This window comes from Ctenopharyngodon idella, chromosome 21 (genome assembly GCF_019924925.1).
Source record: "Ctenopharyngodon idella isolate HZGC_01 chromosome 21, HZGC01, whole genome shotgun sequence".
In the NCBI taxonomy this organism is placed as follows: domain Eukaryota; kingdom Metazoa; phylum Chordata; class Actinopteri; order Cypriniformes; family Xenocyprididae; genus Ctenopharyngodon; species Ctenopharyngodon idella.
This window is the reverse complement of record NC_067240.1, coordinates 28,826,270-28,845,897: the sequence shown is the minus strand read 5'-3', so window position 1 is coordinate 28,845,897 and position 19,628 is coordinate 28,826,270. Positions and strand designations below refer to the sequence as shown.

The following is a 19,628-nucleotide window of genomic DNA, read 5'->3' as shown; positions in this document are numbered from 1 at the left end:
AACTCATTAGCTTCTTAGATTAATTTTGCAACATCCAAACCAGTGACTTTGGAAACTGTGATGCTTGGTCGAATGATGCACAGGACCTGAAACTAATCTCAGAGCCTTTAAATACTCCCATTTTGGTCGAGCACAAATATTTGAGCAGTAATTTGAATTACAATTATGTTGATTAGTATGCTGCCAAAAGTGGTAATAGGAAGAGATTTTTTTTTTTCAGTATCCTGACTTGCCCCCTTAAAGAACAAGGGCATTCCAACAACGGTTACAAGAGAACAGTGTACATGCTTTTAAATGCTGATGCAGCACACTCATGTTGCACTGCACAATATCGTCAATATACATTATATTTATATAATTTTAAAAATGGTTAAAAGTTTGAATGTCAAAAACCATCTACAATAGTTTTAGAAAGGACTCTGCTGCATGCTATAATATTGTGATTGTAACACTGCAAAAATGTTTCTTCTTGATCAGTATTTCTGTATTGTTTTCCAGTAAAACATATCTAAACAGCTGTATAACAAGATGTGTTTTCAGAATATGTTAAATTAAGTCAATTTGTTTGTTTTAAGCATAAATGTAACTAAATTTAGTGGTGTTTATAAGTAAGACAGGATAAAACCTTTTGCCTTTGAAGTAAGAAAAATGAATTTAATTCAAGATAAATTCTCTTAATTATTGTATTGTTATCTTGCATCATTTTTATTCTCAAGTAAATTTGCCTTGATTTTAAGGATGTTTAGATTTAAAAAGGGAATGTGCCACAACACAAAGCTTGTTTATCATGTAGAATGTAAACAGAAAGTTTTACCCAAGGAGGTTCTGGCTGGCACTGCATCCTTGTTGATCCAGAATGAAACCCATGACAGGACAACGATCAAGGTACAGGGGATATACGTCTGGATGGTGAAATAACCCATTCTTCTGCTCAAGTCAAAGAAGACCGTCAGAACCACATAATCTCCTGGGGACAAAACAAAATGTCATATTATGAACAAATGCAGACACCTTCTCACTCCTTATTATTACAATTTTCGATTACACTTTATTTTAAGCTGTCATTGTTGCAGTGTAGTTATAAGTACTGAGTAATATTAATTAACAACATGTGTTTACTATAGGGTTAGGGTAGGATTAGGGTTTGGTTGAGGGTTAGTTGCATGTAATTATGCATAATTTACTGTTATTACTATAGCAAGTACATGTAGCATATGTAACAAGGACACTGTAAAATAAAGTGTTACCCAATTTTCATTAAAAACTTCCAATAAAACTTTCTTTAATTTCTACCCTTTGTCTATAGATTACAGCCCAGCACAATCTGGCCATTCTATTTACCAACTTTTTAAAGTCATGTCACCTTTATTTCTATAGCGCTTAATACAATACAAATTGTTTCAAAACAGCTTCACAGTAATTGAACAATACTAAACAACAGTATAATTCCCCATGTTCACAAGAAACAAAGTCAGTCATGTGTGCCCAAATGTTTGACTGGTACATTTGACTGAATGGGGAAAAGACTGTTTTTAAATTGGACACACACAGGGCTGCTGTTACAGCAATTCCAAGCAGCAGCTTTTCCTCCAAGAAACGTGGTGCTCTGCAGCCATCGGGCAAAGTGCTGTTTGGGCCAGAGAATCATAAACTGGATGTTAAAGGACAATTTAAACATCAGTAAATTGTACAGTTTAAAACTACAGAACAGGACATTTATGTAGTTGCAGGAACGTCTAAGCCCCTTTTACATCTCCCCGCAATAGACAACTTCACATTGATACACAACACACAGAAACACAACAGAAGGACATCATTACAAGAAAAAAAAGTTTTCTCTGATTTAGAGAAATTACGGGAAACACTTTACTTAAAGCCTTTATGTATAATGCATTATAAAGGTATTCATAATATGTTATTATAATGCATTATATATTTTCATAGATAATTGTAACCAAAGTTAAAGTGCATTATAATATTTTCAGATTCCTTGTTACATCTGAAATTCAACATGTCCTCCAACCAATACGCCCATATAGGTCATTTGTCACTTCCCTGAAATACGACCCATAGGACCCATAGCACCCCTATCGACAACAGGACACTTTCATTTTGATGCATTGTACCCTTTTATCTACATCATATTTTGGGTTTTGTCTAGCTCAATTGGTAGAGCATTGCAATATACAACAATATGTGATCATGTGATCGTGGGTTCGATCCCAGAGAACGCATGTGCTCGTAAAGTGTATATGCACTATAAATCGCTTAGGGTTGGGGTAGGTGTAGCCGTTGAGTTTTGCTAAATGGAAAAGAACAAATAGTGGGTAAGGGACCATGTAAAAAGTCCACACATTTAAATGAACACGCATTTTGATTGGTAATGGTGGTCATACGTCATTTCATGACGACAGACGTAACACGACACTAGAGGGCGCATGACTTTGAAATGTAAATACTGGTCGTAATAAGGTGCTTGAAAAAACGACCTATAGAGTCATTTTTTGGAGGACAGTCTCCTGAAATTGGTTGTTTGCCGTGTTTGAATGCATTATTTTTTTTAAAGGTGTAACAATGAATAGATAAGTATTATAATGTATATTATAACTTTGGTCACAATTATTCATGAGATCATACAATGCATTATAAGGTGCATTACAAGGCATAATTAATACATTAAAAATACTTCTATAGTGGATTATATATGAAGGCTTTAAGTAAAGTGTTACCAAATTATGGGGACATTACAAAATTAAGTAACATTAATTAACATGATATTATACATAAAACTCACAACGCAATAATGAGTGTGTGAAGTAAATGAATGTAAACTCTATAAAAGAAATGAGCACAGCCTTACCGTCACTGCATATCTTTCAGAAATCAGAGCTTTGTTAAGAGTAATATCAACTAAGATGCTAATAAGCTATACAATTTCTGTCTATTTAAATGTTTTAAACTTTGTATGATACACAAATGTGCAAACTCTCTGAACGAAATGAGCACAGCACGATCGCAAATCAAATAGCCACATTGCCGTCTCTCAAAAAAACCCCGCCCACTTACAGTTTTATCAGAATACAGATACAAATTGCAATAGCTACAGATCCAGACACTGGCTCCGAAACGCTAGATGAGTTCTCTCTACAAATAGTGCGGTTTCGAATGAGGCTGTTGAAATTCACTTTCGACATTGGGCATGATAACTGCAGACACATTATCAAGATCACATGTAAAGCACATCTTCACAGAGGCAAAAAAAAGAAAATAAGGGTGATGTTAAAGTGTAATTCAAAACCTTCCAGCTACAGAAGCAAGGCTGAGTGTGATAATGAAGAGTCAGTTAACCCCATCTTTGCAGAACTTATCCAATACTATGAGACTGAGTGAACCTGAGAAATGTCCTTTTTCAGCAGAGCCAGGGCCATAGTGGCCTGAAAGAGAAAATCTGTCCGTGGCTGGAGAGCTACTACTCAGGGGAAACCTTAGGACACGCCACACAAACTCTCTCAATAGGTTTGCTTCACTTCTGTCAGGTATGAAACCTCATAGAAATGCCTTTGACCACTTTCAGAGAGAGAGAGAGAAGGATTTCAAGTATCAATGTGAAATAGAATCGTGAAATACGAGTGGTACGGCTGCATTTTCTGAAACGTGTATTATAAGAATAACAACAATAATATGAACCAAATATAACTCTTAGACAAAACAAGAAAAATACACAAAATTATGATAATTAATCACAACCATCAGCACAAGTGTGTTCTGTATACTGTATACTGCAGTGAATTGCAAAGTAATCAAGCATGTTAATCAAGGTTATTCTGAAATTTAGGTTATTCTTAAGCCCTGATCTGCATGCATAACCAATCACCCATCTTTCAAAGCTGCAGAGGGAGAATGTTTTTGAACTAAAATGATTTCTTCCTGTTGCTGTTTTTGTCATATCGGCTTTTTCCAAAAAAAAAAAAAATATATATATATATATATAGAAGATGGCACAGGGCAGTGGTATCAGTCCTCTGCTCAGATGGTATGAATGTTTGACTGAAGTAGCTGTGTCATCTCCATTGCATTTATTTCATTCTCAGCTCAAGGACTTCAAAGAAGCACATTGCTTAGATTATCCCTAATGAGAGCACAGCACAACACCTCAAAGGCTGAATCTGCCAGGAGATCTCATCTGACAGTCTGCTTGCCTGTAATGGAACAAATGGTGGGTGTGTAAAAAAAGAAAGATGAGATGCTTATTTGCCTTTTATCTCTGCACAGTGGGAACATTCTCAGACTTCTTTTGAGGGCAACATTTTTATCTCTCTCTTTTCCTTCTGTCTCTTTCTTGCATCGAGACGTATATATGCAAATCATAAGCAACCATGAATAGAAAGAAAGCTTGCCAAAAGATGGTTAAAATAGCTTCAGCACAGGTCAGGAACCTTCATGTACATACAAAATGGGCATTGAAATATGTATAATTTTGCATTTAGATATTTTTATTCTAAAACAAGACAAGGATACTGGATGATTTTTAGCAATGTAAAGGCAATATGGAGTTTGATTCGAGCAGAATGATCCAGTCTCCCCTTTGGTTCTGTCTGTCAAGTTTTGGTTTCATTCTCAAGGCCTTTTAGTTTGTTATTTCCTGTGTTTTCTTCCTGTTTTCATTTAGTTGTCATGGTAATTCATTGTCTGATTGATTAGTGCACAGCTGTTTTGTATTGAGTTCATTATCTTGTGTATTTAAGTCCTTCAGTTCACTCTGCTCATTGTTTTGTGTGGATTGTATCTACAACCTTCGTTTTCTTTCTAGTTTTGTATTTAGTTCTTTTGTTGGATTTAAGAGATGTTTTATTAAATAGACAGAAACCTCTTTCCTCATCTTCATCATCATAAACGTGACACTGTCATGGTGCAGGAAGCACATGTCATGTCCCCGTTGGTTCATTGCAGGCATTCCTTGAAGAGCATTTATCTGCGGTTGTGGCCCCAGCTACACTTAAGGTGTATATGGCGGGACTGCTGCTGAACATGCACCAGTTGATAGTGATTTTTTTTTTTTTGTCAAGACTTTAACTTTTTTATTTCATGCATGGGATGAGATAACTGAGACCTTTCCCTCCTGCTTGTCTTCCTTTTTGGAACTTATCTAGTCCTAGAAGGTTTAACAGGGCCTACATTTGAACTGCTTTAATCAACTTCGGATAGAATTCCAATTCTTAAGATGGTTTTGGCCTTAACATTTTTTAAGAGAATTGGTGATTTACATGCCTTATTGGTGAGCCCATCCTCAATGGATTTTGCTCCTGGTTTTTGTTGTGACCAAAGCTAGTTTATCCACCTACGGTTGCATCCACGTCATTTCATGTTCAAATTGTGGTCTTGCGGTTGTTTTCTCCTCCACCCTTTGAGACGCAGGAGACTTAGAGACAGCACAGGCTTTGTCTTCAATTCAATTTCAGTTTATTTATAAATCAAGATTAACCTGTTAACCCTCGGGAGGACGTCGGTGAACTGAAGCGTTCTTTGTTTGCAAGTTCAAAGTTACAAAGTAATATAAAAGGATGTAATTACCTTGACAAACTACACATCATTAAAAAAGACTAAGAGTCAAGCTTCAGTTTTTAATCCCTGTTTTACTCTAAAAATCGAATTAATTCTGTCGCCTCAGCCGCATCCACAGAGAAAAATACTCCAGTACGATCATCAAGAAAGCGCTTGACTAAACAACATCCCTCAGGGCTTTAAGTTCAAAAGTGTGCACATTTGGAGAAATACTGATGGATTCTCATGTTTACTTCAAATTTCTTTAGAGAGGATTTATTCTATGTTCACCCAAAATGAGGTGATGTGAGCATTATGAAGCATTAAACACTCTCTTTAATACTGGAAGCCTGAGTGCGCCCTCACGCAGAAAGTCCACAAGTGAGACTCGTAAAGTCATAAATATTATGATGTTCCAGGAAATCCCTTATATGGACAAAGGCATCCAGTGATCCCTGCAGCTGAATAACATGCAGGTAGAGATGTTAGTGATAGGAGAAAGAAGCTTTTCGAAACTTTGAATAATTTGAACCAATTGCTTCACAAAATGATTCACTGTTTTGAAGCACTCGAAACGCCATACGCTGGTGACCCCTGCTGGTCAGAACAGTGTAACTGCAGCAGAAACTCAGCCCAAACATGTATAAAAACACCTTTTACAAACCAATTGCAAATGTTCCCTTTCGAACGGGAACTTACACTGCATCCGAAGACACTTTGGGGAATGTCTCCAGTGTGACGTGTCTGAAGCATGTGATTCAAACGCGTCAATGTCATTGGCTGGCGACACACTGTGACATAGCTATGTGTACGACCGTGAGTACAAGAGGGCACCTGTAGTACACATCAGCAATTTCTTTTGTCTTCAGGATCCGTTTGTTTGCGCACGTGTGAATGTGATTATCATGAAGAAACACTGCCAAGCATTTGCAGGAGCATGCGCGTTTAGTTCTCGAGGGAGCTGAATGCGTGCATTGTGAGAATTTCTTAAATAATGCTCTGTTCGCGTTGTCTCTATTTCTACGGATGTGGTACGTGTGTTTAGGTGGAATGCCTTTGACTCGTTGAGGAGGCTGGAATGTGCTGAAAGGATGCATTTCCAAAACTATCTACAGAGACAGGTAAGGAGCTTTGTCTTTTCTGTTCTCTCCTGAGGGATAGTAGTTAACGTTTGCACAAGCGCATTCGGCTCTCGAAGGGGTTGAAGGCACACATAGCGATGCATTCATGGCTGTTCTCGCATAATTCTTTCAGAGTTACAGAATCTGGCATTTGAATTTAGTGCAATTAACTCATGAGGGGGTCAAATGCGTGTTGTGTGATGTGGTCACTGTGTTTTGTTCCAGCCAGGCTTTACTCTCTCTTGAGGGATGAGAATTAAGCACCTACTCTCTGTGGCTCGGGTCCTGTGGCCGCCATTGCGGTTAGACAGGGTCAGGCAGGGTTGAGCATTTCTTTTCAGCTCACCTGGGGTCCTCAGGTGTTGAACCAGATACCCCTAGTATAGTGACAAGGCAAAGGAACTCCCTTTTCTCTTTGCCTGTATTCCCTTAAAGGCAATGCCTGTCAGGGACTGGCATTACCAGACCTTGAGCTCTGCTCTGGGATGGGCACTGTTTGCTCACTCTGGCAAGGGTTCTTTCTTAGGGCTATTGGCCTAGGTTGTGGCCTTAAGGAAATAGTGTCACTGATAGCCCCTTTGTTTGACCTGAGTGAGAGATAGGTCTCCAGCATCTAAGTCTGTTGAGTCTTCTTTTCACTTATCATAGCCATTTAGGCAGTTATTCCCTCAGCATGGCAGAGTGGGTACTCGTTCCCCAGTGTCTTCAGACGCATGTAACCATGGTTCCCTGAGAAGGGGAACGAGACACTGCGTCTCACTGCCATGCTTCGGGCACACCTGGTAACGTTTCCTTCAGACAAAGAAGTTGTTGACATGTACTACAGGTGCCTTCTTGTACTCACGATCACACACGTAGCCACGTCAAGGGCTGTCGCCGGCCGATGACAATGCCGCGTTTGAATCACGTGCTTCAGACACCATCACGCTGGAGGCATTCCCCAAAGAGTCTTCGGACGCAGTGTCTCGTTCCCCTTCTCAGGGAACCATGGTTACATGCGTAACCTGAGACATTTTATTGAAGGTCTAACCAATTAACCTCAATTAACAAATCATCTAGTACCCTTAAATATATAATGTCTTTATAATATTTTATTAAATTGTAGGGCTTGTTTTGTTCATTTTATAGTGATATGTTATTTCATATGTTATTAGAGAGTCATTAAACTCTCTTTGACTGGTATGATTAATTAAAAACACTCAATTGAATGAAATAATGGATGTGATCGAAAAGATTCATTCTCTTATTTGATTAGTTCACAAACACAGATTCATTCCTCAATGAAACACTACTAATTACATTTTTATAATTAGGCAGATTCTATTTGCACTAAGTACAAAAAGATGTCGTTCCCTCAACATAGGATTGAGGCCACGACTTCACCTCGCGTGGCAATGACATAAAGATGTTGTTAACTCAACACTAATTATATTGTGGCCACGGCATATCACATTGCCACGAGTTAATATGTCTTGGCCATGACAAAACAAAGTTAACCAGTCCCTTCCCAGTCAACATAATGGCTTGCAACATAAATTTAAGGAAAAAAAATTCATACAAGGATTACAGATGCAAAGTTAATCTGAAATTTTACCTGACACAGTCCTGACAACCTCTGTGGTATTTCTCAGGCCAACAAAGGAGAATTGGTAAAGACGCCAGGACCGGATGTCTCCAACTTCCACGGAGCTGCGTTTCCACTTGTATACAATCTCCTCCTTGGGGTAGCCATCTGCAAAACAATTAGAGTAGAATTGTTAACAAACAATTAGAAACAACAAACATTAAAAAAAAAAAAAAAAAAAAAAACTCCATAATTTCAAACACCAGTGAGTCTAGCTCCACCCTCTAGACTGCTGTGCTAGGTACCCCAAAGGAAGGGTCCCAAAAAGGTAGTACAGTACAGTTTGGTATTTTGGTACCATTCACAACTTCTGACAATCGAAACGGAAATAATTGCATACCGTACTGTACAATACTGTACCGCTCGGTGGAAATGAGCCATAAGTGGTAAGTTTTTTTTTTTATTATTTTAATGTGTGAAACGTAGATGAGGTGTTGGTTGGAGATAAACTGCTGTGCATCATTGTGGTAACAGCGTTTGAGGGCTGGTCAGAGTAGACGAGTAGTTTTGAGCAGGAAGTAAGGCTTGAATTACTGATGACTTATTTCTGGCAATTTTGTTCTATGTAATATGTTGTGCACTTTGATTTTGAAACTTTGCAGACCTTTTACATTCACAAACTATATTGCACACAACATGAAAGGTAATATCTGAAAAAGCATAATGGAGCAGTAAAAAAACTACTGTAAAAGAAAAAAAAAAGAAAGAAAAGAAAAAAAAAGGTATCGCTATTATTTTAATATCTTGGCTGGTTTTATTTTTTAAAAAGTAATTTAATACAAAGACAGTGTGATGTGAAAGTAAAAACTGGCTAAGGTGATTTGATCACAATGGGAATGATATGATAGGTTTCAGTACAATGATGAGTGATCTAGTGTGGATTTTACTGTACACACAACACAAATATCTGTCCCAAGTAAATTATTTATTCCTAAAAATTATACCGAGTCTAGCACTAGAACTGCAAAACAAATTGCCTCAAAGTTTAGTATTCCACGTGCTTGTTTTTAGGCACCGACCTTTCACAAGTACTTTTATGTGCTTGCACTGCATCACTGCAATGATGCACAAGGAATCCATGACTTGATCTTTAAAGTTATTTTTGTTTATATTTTTGTTCTTTTTTAAATCATACTGGATACTATCAGGCATTTTCAAAGACAATATTCAAAATTCAAGCACATTTTAAACCTCAAGAAAAAATCAAGAATTTCTTTATAAAAGTCTGAATGAACCCTGTGGTTGTTTACAAGTGTACATCCATTTATCCATTTATATCCATTTAGAATAAAACAGCAGGCTGTAATGTTGTTTGCCATCCCTCATACATTGTCATCTGCTCAAAACTGTTTGAAAAAAGGGGGGACCGCAAATAGCCCAGCAACTGCTGGTTCTCCTGTAAACACATGATAAGGAGGCAAGAAGGTTGTTAAAACAAAATTTTGGCCATGATATGGAAATAACTGCTGTCTATATGGAAAAGGCTATAGGGTGAAAAGTTATCAAGCCAGAGGATAGCCAAGCACTCCACACACATGCAACGCTTTTAAAGACGGCGATTATTTGCATGTGATTTGATGAAGAGCTCTTTTTTTGTGTGAGGCTTTTTGTGAGATTTTGTGAGGTTGTGGAAAAGCAGTCAATGATAACAACAGATCAGATTTTGGTGACATCTTGCATTTTGAGCCTTTCATAGCAAATTTAAACTTTAAACAGATGATTTAAGAATAAATCAGAGGTCTGAAAACAAAAGTAGCAATTCCCTTTCAAAGTGGAACTTCAACGCTGCATCTTGGTGTTGACTCTGGTGTCTATAAACACTGCAAATTTATTGGCAGAAGGCAGTCCATGATGTCACGTACAGCATTCAAATTATTTGAATGTGGAGGGATTGTGTGAGCAAGGGTATGTGAAAATGCCCCCTGTAGAAGAGACACTGGCTAGCTATCTCTCAGAGCGAGGTATTCTCATTAAAGGCTCTGGTCTTGCCGTCAAAGCTGTGCCAGATCACCTTGCGGCTTGTGGACAAGGCGTATGCAGCAGCGGGTCAGGCTGGTGATGCCCTGCACTCAATGGTGGTGTTGCAGGCGTACCTAGTCGACCTTCTCAAAAACTTGGACTGGGGTAGGGATTGTCTCCTGAGGTGGCCTCTAAACTGCACTGAACCACAGATTTAGGCAGCTGGCCACTACCATCGGTCATTCGATGGCAGCAATGGTGGTCGTGGAGAGGCATCTGTGGCTAAATCTGAAAGAGAAAACTTTCCTCCTTGATTCTCTGGTCTCAACCTCTGGACTTTTTAGTACCTCAGTTGAGGGCGGTGGTGAGGAGGTTCAGAGAGGCGAGGGCATAGTCAGCGCCATTTAAGAAGTGCAACATGCGGAGGTTTGAGTTGCCACCTACACCCTCTGCTTCCTCCAAACTTTCTGTCCCATTTGCAGAGAATTCCTGGATACAGAGTAGGAAGAAGAGGAAGCAAGACCTCAGGGAGGTGATCACTAAAAATCAATTGGAGAAAGAGAAACATCGGCTAAAGGGGATCACTTCCCCTAGCCCCCTAGCCTCTGAGGAGGGTGCTGGGTATTGAGAGGTTAAGTGCTTACATCAGGCTCAGAATCCAGACTGACGATGTAAAGTGGCACGAGTCATGGTGAAATGAGGTGACCCACTATCTGATTTGGTCCAGGCCAATGCTTGATGTGAACACTGCACGAGGGAAACAGCTTTCAAGAAGGGAGGTCGCAGTGGGATGATGCGACCTCCTCTTGTTCTCTGTTTCCTGCCCTCATGCACAACTGAGACAGCAATTATTTGAGGAAGGAATGTTTGTCCAGTATACAGGGGGTATCTGGCAGACCTTTTGTGGAATAGTGGTCGTGGTGAAATGATGCGACCCCTTGGCTTTGTTTATTATCCTCTCTTCATCATAGCTGGCTGGTAGGGATAAAAGTTATTTTCACTTCCCTGTCGGACTTGTGGTAGCTATCGCAGCCTTCGCCAAAATGCTTAGGCACGGAGATAGAGCAGGTTATTGTTAAAAAAATAAAACTGACCCCCTGAAAGTATCTTTTTTTCCCCAGGGTTAAAGCTATTAAAAGGCTATATTGAGTTAGTAGATAGTGAGAGCATCACATTCTTTCTTTTTCCTTATCCTCACCTATGGCTAGAGTAAGATTATACGCTCCCCTATGGACAGGTTGCTGTAAAATCTATATGAAGCTGGGCAAATGAGCGTTGCGATAGGCAAAATACAATGCCTTCCACACTCTCATTTACTGCCCTCTACAATTATTCATTGGAATTTTAAGTAGAGCTAAAATGCTTCCCTCTAGACAGGTACCTCCTTAGGGTTGATACATGGTGAATGGAATTATGATGGGCAGTCTGCAAAGCATCCCTCTATCTCATTTATCTCCCTCCCAAACTATTTGTTGGGGTTTTGAATTAGGGATATATTCTCCCCTTTGCATGGGTGCTTTTAATGGGCCTCTCTTTTTATAGCAGGGCTGACAGTAGAGGTAGATCACCTGAAGGCATCCTTCCTTCTTATTCTGTCCCCTGCTTCGGTGCAGCGCTGGAGATCGCTGGGCATAACAGGCATCTGGGGAGTGCCTTTACTTCAGGGTATGAGCTTGGTAAATGAGTTATATGAGGGTTATATGGTTAGACTACACAACTATTCATTGGGGTTTTAAGTAGGGCTTTTAACTCCCCTGTGGTTGGATGCCATTCTCTCATTTGCCTACCTTCCTGATGATTTTCTGTGGTAGGGATATATGTTCCCCCTTGGATGGGTGACAATACTGAGGGTTGTAGCATGGGTCCACAGGGCCATTGCCCTTCTGAGTACTCTCAGTCTGGAGGTACTGACTATTGAGGTTGTAACACCTTGCATGCTCCCTTTGGTAGGCCACTCCCTCAGAGCTTCTCAAGTGAAGCATTCTGGAACATAGCTCAGGCTATATTGAGAGACCCCTTATAGCTTTGTTCTTGGGGCTAGGCTGAGGCCTGTCCTGTAACAGGGAGTAAGGCTGGGTTAGCCTGAACTTCCCTCGTACAAGGTGAGTATTGCACAGAGCAGTATATCTCAACCCTGGTTCTGGAGGACCCCAAACACTGCAAATTTTGAATGTCTCCTCTGACACACTCATTTCAAGCCCTGCAATTCCTTCTAATGAGCAGATGAGTTCAATCAGGTGTGTTTGATTAGGGAGACACACAAAATGTGCAGTGTTGGGGGTCATCCAGGACCAAGGTTAAGAAACACTGCCATGGAGTATAGAAGCATTGGAAGTTTTTCCAAGTGCATGTGGGCTCTAATATTTAGGGCGCAAGGCCACTGTGCAATTTTTTTTTTTCACAAGTCACATAGGATGTGCCGTTGGGGGTGCACTCTTTTTGATTCCTGCTGTTACGCGTGTTTCGCAAACGCCCCGGCCCAGAGTCATCAATGTTTTTAATTAATATTGTTATATTGTTTTTCTTCTAGTTTCCTATTGGCTGAGCTGGGGAAGCGAGGCTATAAAGTGAAAGGAGGCGGACTTTTGGGGCTCTCTGCCAGCCACAGCCTTCTTCGCAGCCATATCGTCTAGTCTTTATTTTATTTTTACTTAGTTGGTACCTTTTGTTGGAGCGGGGAGTCCCAGCTTGACTTTATCAGTTGAGTTATTTTTCTCCCTTTTGTTGCTGGGCTCTCCGTCTCTTGTTTCTGGTTACTTTTGTGAGTAACTTGTGTTAAAATAAATCATTTATATGGAAAACTCTAGCCGTTGTCTATCTGTTATGTTATGTGTCCCTTTTCACTCCTAGGCATTTAAAACATAATTGGGGGCTCGTCTTTTTTAAAAAAAAATAAGTTAAACTGAAATTATATGATTGGTAACGTAGTCTCTCAGATTTTTTTTTTTTTATCTGGGCCGATTTGCATTGGTTTAACTGCGAGCTGCCACGCTTTGTGCTATTGTACCAAAAAGTTCTATTTATATTACATATGATCAAAACGTTTTATTGCGTTAAGTAGGATTCTTGGTGTTATTTTTCCGCAACTTTCTTTGTTCACTATTCGCGCTTTTTTTTTTTTTTTTGAATGAGCGGAATGGTAGTGACGTAGTTGCAAAAAGGGGTTTTCCTGTATTGTGCCATCTGGAATTCCCTGCGTAACTTTGTGGCGCGTCAAGTGAAAGCGTGTGCATGCTTGGACACGACTATTTTGTGCTTTTTGGGAATTTTTTTTTTTTTTTTACTTTTTTGGGCGTCCTTTACACTGTTTTCGCTGGAAATGCAGGTGAGTGAAGTGTTTTGTCTCTTGCACTGCATTGTTTTGTAGATTGTGGCCTTTGCTCCTCCGTTAGGCTGAGAAGATGTTGCTCTTTGAGCTACATCTGTTTGTTTTGTTTTAATAGTGTCGCGGGGAAGCGGTTAGTGTTAGCTGCGAAAGCGGTTATCTCGGGAGCACGTCCGTAGGAGCTTGGGTGGTTGTCTATTGCAGACTGCCTCACAAACCTACTGGTTTCCAGTGCATAAGACCCCGCCGCAGAACCTGCGTGAAGAGTAAGGGTTGAGTTAGACAGGTGAGATTTTGTTAGGTAGGTACAGCTAGGGGGGGCGCATTGGTTTGTTTTAGGTTTATGCAGTGCCGTGCTTTGAGTCACCACTTTACTTCACAGTGCATTTCCTTGTTTTGTTGTATATTTTGGCGTGTGTGGTTATTTTTGTATTTTGCTGTTGGCTGGCTGAGGCTTGACGCGGTTTTTATGTCCTCTGTTAAACGTTTTTTCTGTTTTTGACTGTGTGTTTTTTGGTCTCATTATGGAATTTAGTTTAGAGGACTTTGTGGCTCACCCGAGTCTTGAAAAATTTGAACAATGTACTAAAAATAATCTGTTCTCTATTGCTGCTCATTTTAAAGTGCCTATCGCAAAACAAGATAAAAAACAAAATATTAAGTATCAATTACATATTGCTCTAGCTGAGAAAAATCTTCTCCCTCCTGTTAGCTCTGTCCCTTCTTATGCTATCACGCATCCAGATCCTGAGGTGCGTAAATTAGAGCTACAGGTTGAAATGCGGCGTTTAGAGCTCAAGGAAAAAGAGCTCCAGCATGATTTTGAGCTGTGTAAATTTGAAATTGAAGAGACAGAACAGCGTGAATCAGCTCGTCTTAGAGCTAGACAGATGAGCAGTGAATTTGTTACGACGGAGGCAGATTTTGATGTTAATAAATGCATTTGTTTAATCCCGCCTTTTTCTGAGAGGGATGTTGATAAATATTTTGTGCTATTTGAGCGGGTAGCAACGACTTTAAAATGGCCTATAGAAATTTGGCCTCTCCTTCTGCAGTGTATGTTTATGGGCAAAGCCCAGGAGGCGTATGCTTCTCTCTCACCTGAGGTAAGTTTAAATTATGATCAGGTGAAGTCTGCGGTTCTAAGGTCTTATGAGTTGGTTCCTGAGGCTTATAGACAGAAATTTCGTCGCTATAAGAAAGCCGAGGGCCAAAGTTATGTTGAGTTTGGTCATGAGAAAATAGCACTGTTTGATCGTTGGTGTTCTGCACAAGACGTAAAGAACTTTGAACAGCTTTGTGATGTAATTCTTATGGAAGCATTTAAAAAATGTCTATCAGACAAAATTGCAACATACTTAAATGAACAAAAAGTCACTAATGTGTCTGCTGCTGCGATCCTAGCTGATGAATATGTTCTGATCCACAGAGAGAGCTTTGAAAAGCCTTCCATTCCTCTGTCGCAGCGTGGTTCGGTTACGCACACCTACTCTAGTGAGCATGTTAATTTTAAAGACGAGGCGAGGCCTGTGTGCGCTTATTGTAAAAAGCGTAGCCATTTGATCAACAACTGTTTTTTGTTAAATAAAAAGAAACCTAAAACTGTTGCATTGGTCAAAATGCCTTCAGTCCCGCATTTTTCTGAGTCTGAAAGCGTGGACTTGGACATTTATTCCCCTTTCATTATGAAGGGCACGGTCTCACTGCCTGACAGCTGCATAAAAGTCCCAGTAACAATTTTACGCGATACTGCTGCTTCTAGATCTATTATTCTTCAAAGTGTGTTGCTTCTCTTAAATGAAACCTCCTTAAATTGTAGTGAGCTGGTGCAGGGCTTTGGAATGAAGTTTGTTAATTTGCCCGTGCACATCGTTCAGCTTGACTCGGTGCCGAGGCATATTTGGATCAGTCAGTTAAAACAGGTCTTTATTAGGTTGACTGAGGCAAATTTAACTGTTAATCTGGCTAAGTGTGATTTTGTTAAAGCGACAGTAGTTTATCTGGGAAAAATTGTGGGTGGTGGCATGGTAAAGCCGGTAAATGCCAAAATTGAGGCCATCACGTCATTCCCAGTTCCTTCCACTCGTCGTGAATTGCAGCAGCTCTTGGGAATGGCGGGCTATTACCGTAGCTTTTGTAAAAACTTTTAGTCTGTGGCTGCCCCACTCACTGACCTGCTGAGTCCAAAAATTGTGTTTAAGTGGTCACCAGAATGTCAGCATGCCTTTGAATCTCTTAAAGCTCTCCTGATGCATGCACCTGTCCTATCTGCCCCAATGTACGATCGTGCTTTTAAGGTAGCTATTGATGCTAGTGATGCAGGAGCAGGCGCTGTTTTGTTGCAGGATGGGCCCGATGGCGTCGAGCATCCTGTGTGCTATTTTTCTAAAAAGTTTCAAAAACATCAGAAGTCATATTCAACGATTCAAAAAGGTGGCACTCGCTTTAATTTTGGCCCTTAATAATTTTGAAGTTTATATTGGCTCCTCTTCACGTCCGGTTATTGTTTACACAGATCACAATCCTCACGTTTTTATTCATCAAATGCGCAATTCTAACCAGCGTTTAATGAGGTGGGCTGTGTTTGTCCAAGCGTTTAACCTGGAGATAAAACATGTCGCCGGTAAGAACAATGTTTTGGCAGATGCGTTGTCGCGTGCTGTTACGTGGTGAATGGTTGCCCTTTTTTTTTTTTCGGATCACCATTCACCATCCGGGGGTGTGGGTGTAACGCATGTTTCACAAACGCCCCGGCCCAGAGTCCTTAATGATTTTAATTAATATTGTTTTTCTTCTAGTTACCTATTGGCTGAGCTGGGGAAGCGAGGCTATAAAGTGAAAGGAGGCGGACTTTTGGGGCTCTCTGCCAGCCACAGCCTTCTTCGCAGCCATATCGTAATTTTCTCCCTTTTGTTGCTGGGCTCCCCGTCTCTTGTTTCTGGTTACTTTTGTGAGTAATTTGTGTTAAAATAAATCATTTATTTGGAAAGCTGTTGTCTATCTGTTATGTTATGTGCCCCTTTTCACTCCTAGGCATTTAAACCAGGGACCGTAACACCTGCTTATATGCATAGAGTTGATTAAGTGCTATGCCCATGTGCATATTCGCAGCTTGGTGGGGCAGGCATTTCTTCAGCATGGCATAAGTGGGTATTAATGTTCACCATAGCATCAACACCAAGACGCAGCATCGAAGTTCCACTTCGAAAGGGAACGTCTCAGGTTACATATGTAACCCGGTTCCCTGAAAAGGGGAACGAGACTGCATCTCATGCCATGCTTTGAGCATGCTTGCACGTCTCCTTCAGACAAAAGAATTGATGACATGCAACACAGGTACCCTTTTATACATACAGGCGCTTCATCTGTGATGTCATGGACTGCTGTCTGCCAATGAATTTGGCATGTGTTTACAAGTGCTTCAGACACCGGTCAAGCTGAAGACGTTCCTCATAGAGTCAACACCAAGACGCAGTGTCTCGTTCTCTTTCTCAGGGAACCAGGTTAAATACACAACCTGAGACATTTTACAGCAATAATTTCAGCAGTATCAAGAGGACAAGTAACAGACTAAGCTACATAGATACACACCAGAAAAAGGAATTTCATCATGACATTGGCTCCAAAGCTGGAATCGATACTTCCTGTCTGTTCCTGTCCTTTTCTGTTCTAAGGAACATGCAATACAGCTATGCAAAAACCTAATACAAAGGCCCCATCATAAAAAGGGTGAGTTTCTAAAATCCAAATAAGCTCATTTATTAGAATAACTTAATTGTTTGAGTTACATTGGTCAAAAACACTGAAAAAAAGATTAAAATATTAATAATATTAATAATTTAATTACTAAAAATTATACACCTAAATTACAGCATATAGCTCGGCGGTTATACCTTTCACACGACAAGGTGGAGTCTTCAAGGGAAATTATTAAAAATATCGATGATATCAGCATAGTCCAGAGAATCCACCAATTCCCATTTCAAAGTTATTTAAACGCAATGTCATAGATGATCTCAAAGCTGACTTGAATCTTGAGAAAAGTATTTTGACAAAACAAAAAAGTCATAGGCAGTGTGATCATTATCTTTTACAGTCTACTATTTGGGAAGGCATCAGGTGCTCAAAACTTCCATGAGGGAAAAGAAACAGTCAACATCGCAGATTTGAAAGAAAATGCATTATTCTGCTTCTTCAAATGAAGCACCATAGTGTTCACATGACATCCTCAGTAGCTCGACTTCTGAAAAAAACAAAAAAATCAGAACATCAGGAAAACACGCAGCTACTGCATACATTACTCTGTATTGATATTATCCTGGAAAGGTGAAGTAGGCTCAGATGTAGATGGCACAATATTTTTGTTCACAATATGTGCATCTGTACAACTGCAGTAGGTGTAGGTGGCTTCAAGTTTTGGACAATATCGATATGGCGCCCATTTTTTCCCGTAGTGTGATTACTTTAGTAAGTGTTTTTCTATGTATAGTAATTAAGGATAGGTGTTGTGAATTCTTTACATTATATGACTTTCAGCATCATTTAACTCTGTTTTATTTATATCTGTTAATGGTTTGTATTAGGGATGCAACAATACAGTTAGCCCACTTGGTTTTTTTTTTTTTAACCACTGTTTTTGGTTCGGTTCTGATGATTGGGCACATCGGAGTGTTTTTTTGTTATTCTATGCCAAGGCAACAGGAACAATAAGATGTTAAGGAGAAAAAATACTATTTTTTTATTGAAATACTCTTTCTTTAATTTACTTAAGAGCAATCTACTGTACACATATACATATAATACACATTCCTAGTGTATTGTATAATATAAAATAAATATATGTAAAATGAACACTGCCAGCTCACAAATTTGAAACCAGAAACGCATCATGTAACTGTAAGAGTAATGAAAAAAAAAAAAAACTATCTGCTTGTATGTAAGGAAGATTGGGAGTTATCAACTAATTTCTGTATCCTATACTTTTGACAAAAGAACGAACGGCTCATACCCGAAGACTCGAGAGGTGAACTAATCATTTGTGTTTCCAGTACCGTCTCCTCAGTCATTTTGACAGCTCTAGGTAAGGAACAATGGCTTACGGCGCAGCACCGGATGTAAATATGTGCCCTGCGGAAAAACACGGAAGTGACCATGCATAGAGTCCATTTGGACAGAAATAAATCTCATGGAAATTTGAAAGCAAAACTGAAAAAAAAAACAATTCACAAGCTCGTATTGAACCGTGGATGAGAATTGTGGCATCCCTAGTTTGTATTATGTAAAATATGTACTATGCAATTTTTAGCAGATGTGGTTTTAGCGTAAGTGACGTTTTCTCTGTTACAAAAACGGAGCCATCAGAATATCCTCATTTTCCACTCGGGCAGCATCTCTAAGTGCAGGACAAAAGTTATTGACAAAGTAAGTTTATTTCCTGACTTTACGTTTGTAATACTCAATGTCTATACTTCTGAAACTATCTCTTGCATTAAGCCTGTAATGTCGCTGGTGTTTTGCGATCTTTATGATTATTAGTTTATCATGTGTAACGCATGTGCAAGAGCCGCTAGCATCGTGGCATATTGCTAATATTTGCAATGTATTGTTAAAATATGTTTATAATTCAGTGTATAATACATTCTACTTTTGTAATACTTTAATATCATAATGAGGACGCTGAAAAGTGTATCTTTGTTGTTTATATATGATAAATTATACATATCAGTAGCGAGTGTGGACTTCTCTAACCGGGTATGCTGGCATTGCTTATGCACATATAAAATAATGTTATCATAAAAAATTTAACAGCATATAAATCAAAACTGCCTAACGTTACCGAATGAAATGTCGACCTAGGAAGAGGTATAGGACTATGTAAGCTTTGAAGGTGTTGATGGCTCTATGTTTTCTATGTTTGTAGTCTATGTTTTGATCATCATTCTGAATCATTCAGTCTTCAGATTTTTTTCTGAAGAACAGAGCTCAGTTTAACTGCTCAGGACAAACAAGGGACTCATAAACAACCATCACACAACAAAAAAACAGTCGTAGATCATCC

The 19,628-nt window shown here is 39.4% G+C and overlaps 1 protein-coding gene across 1 annotated transcript in view; it reads right to left on the bottom strand.

Annotated features, from left to right (window-relative positions):
* gabrg2 (gamma-aminobutyric acid type A receptor subunit gamma2) overlaps positions 1 to 19,628 on the bottom strand; it is a 97,999-nt gene that overhangs the window by 26,248 nt on the left and 52,123 nt on the right. The window contains exons 6-7 of the mRNA XM_051878330.1: positions 8,257 to 8,394; positions 815 to 967 (exon numbers count right to left, since the gene is read on the bottom strand). Of these exons, the coding sequence (XP_051734290.1) occupies positions 815 to 967; positions 8,257 to 8,394 (291 nt within the window). The remainder of the gene's footprint in view (positions 1 to 814; positions 968 to 8,256; positions 8,395 to 19,628) is intronic.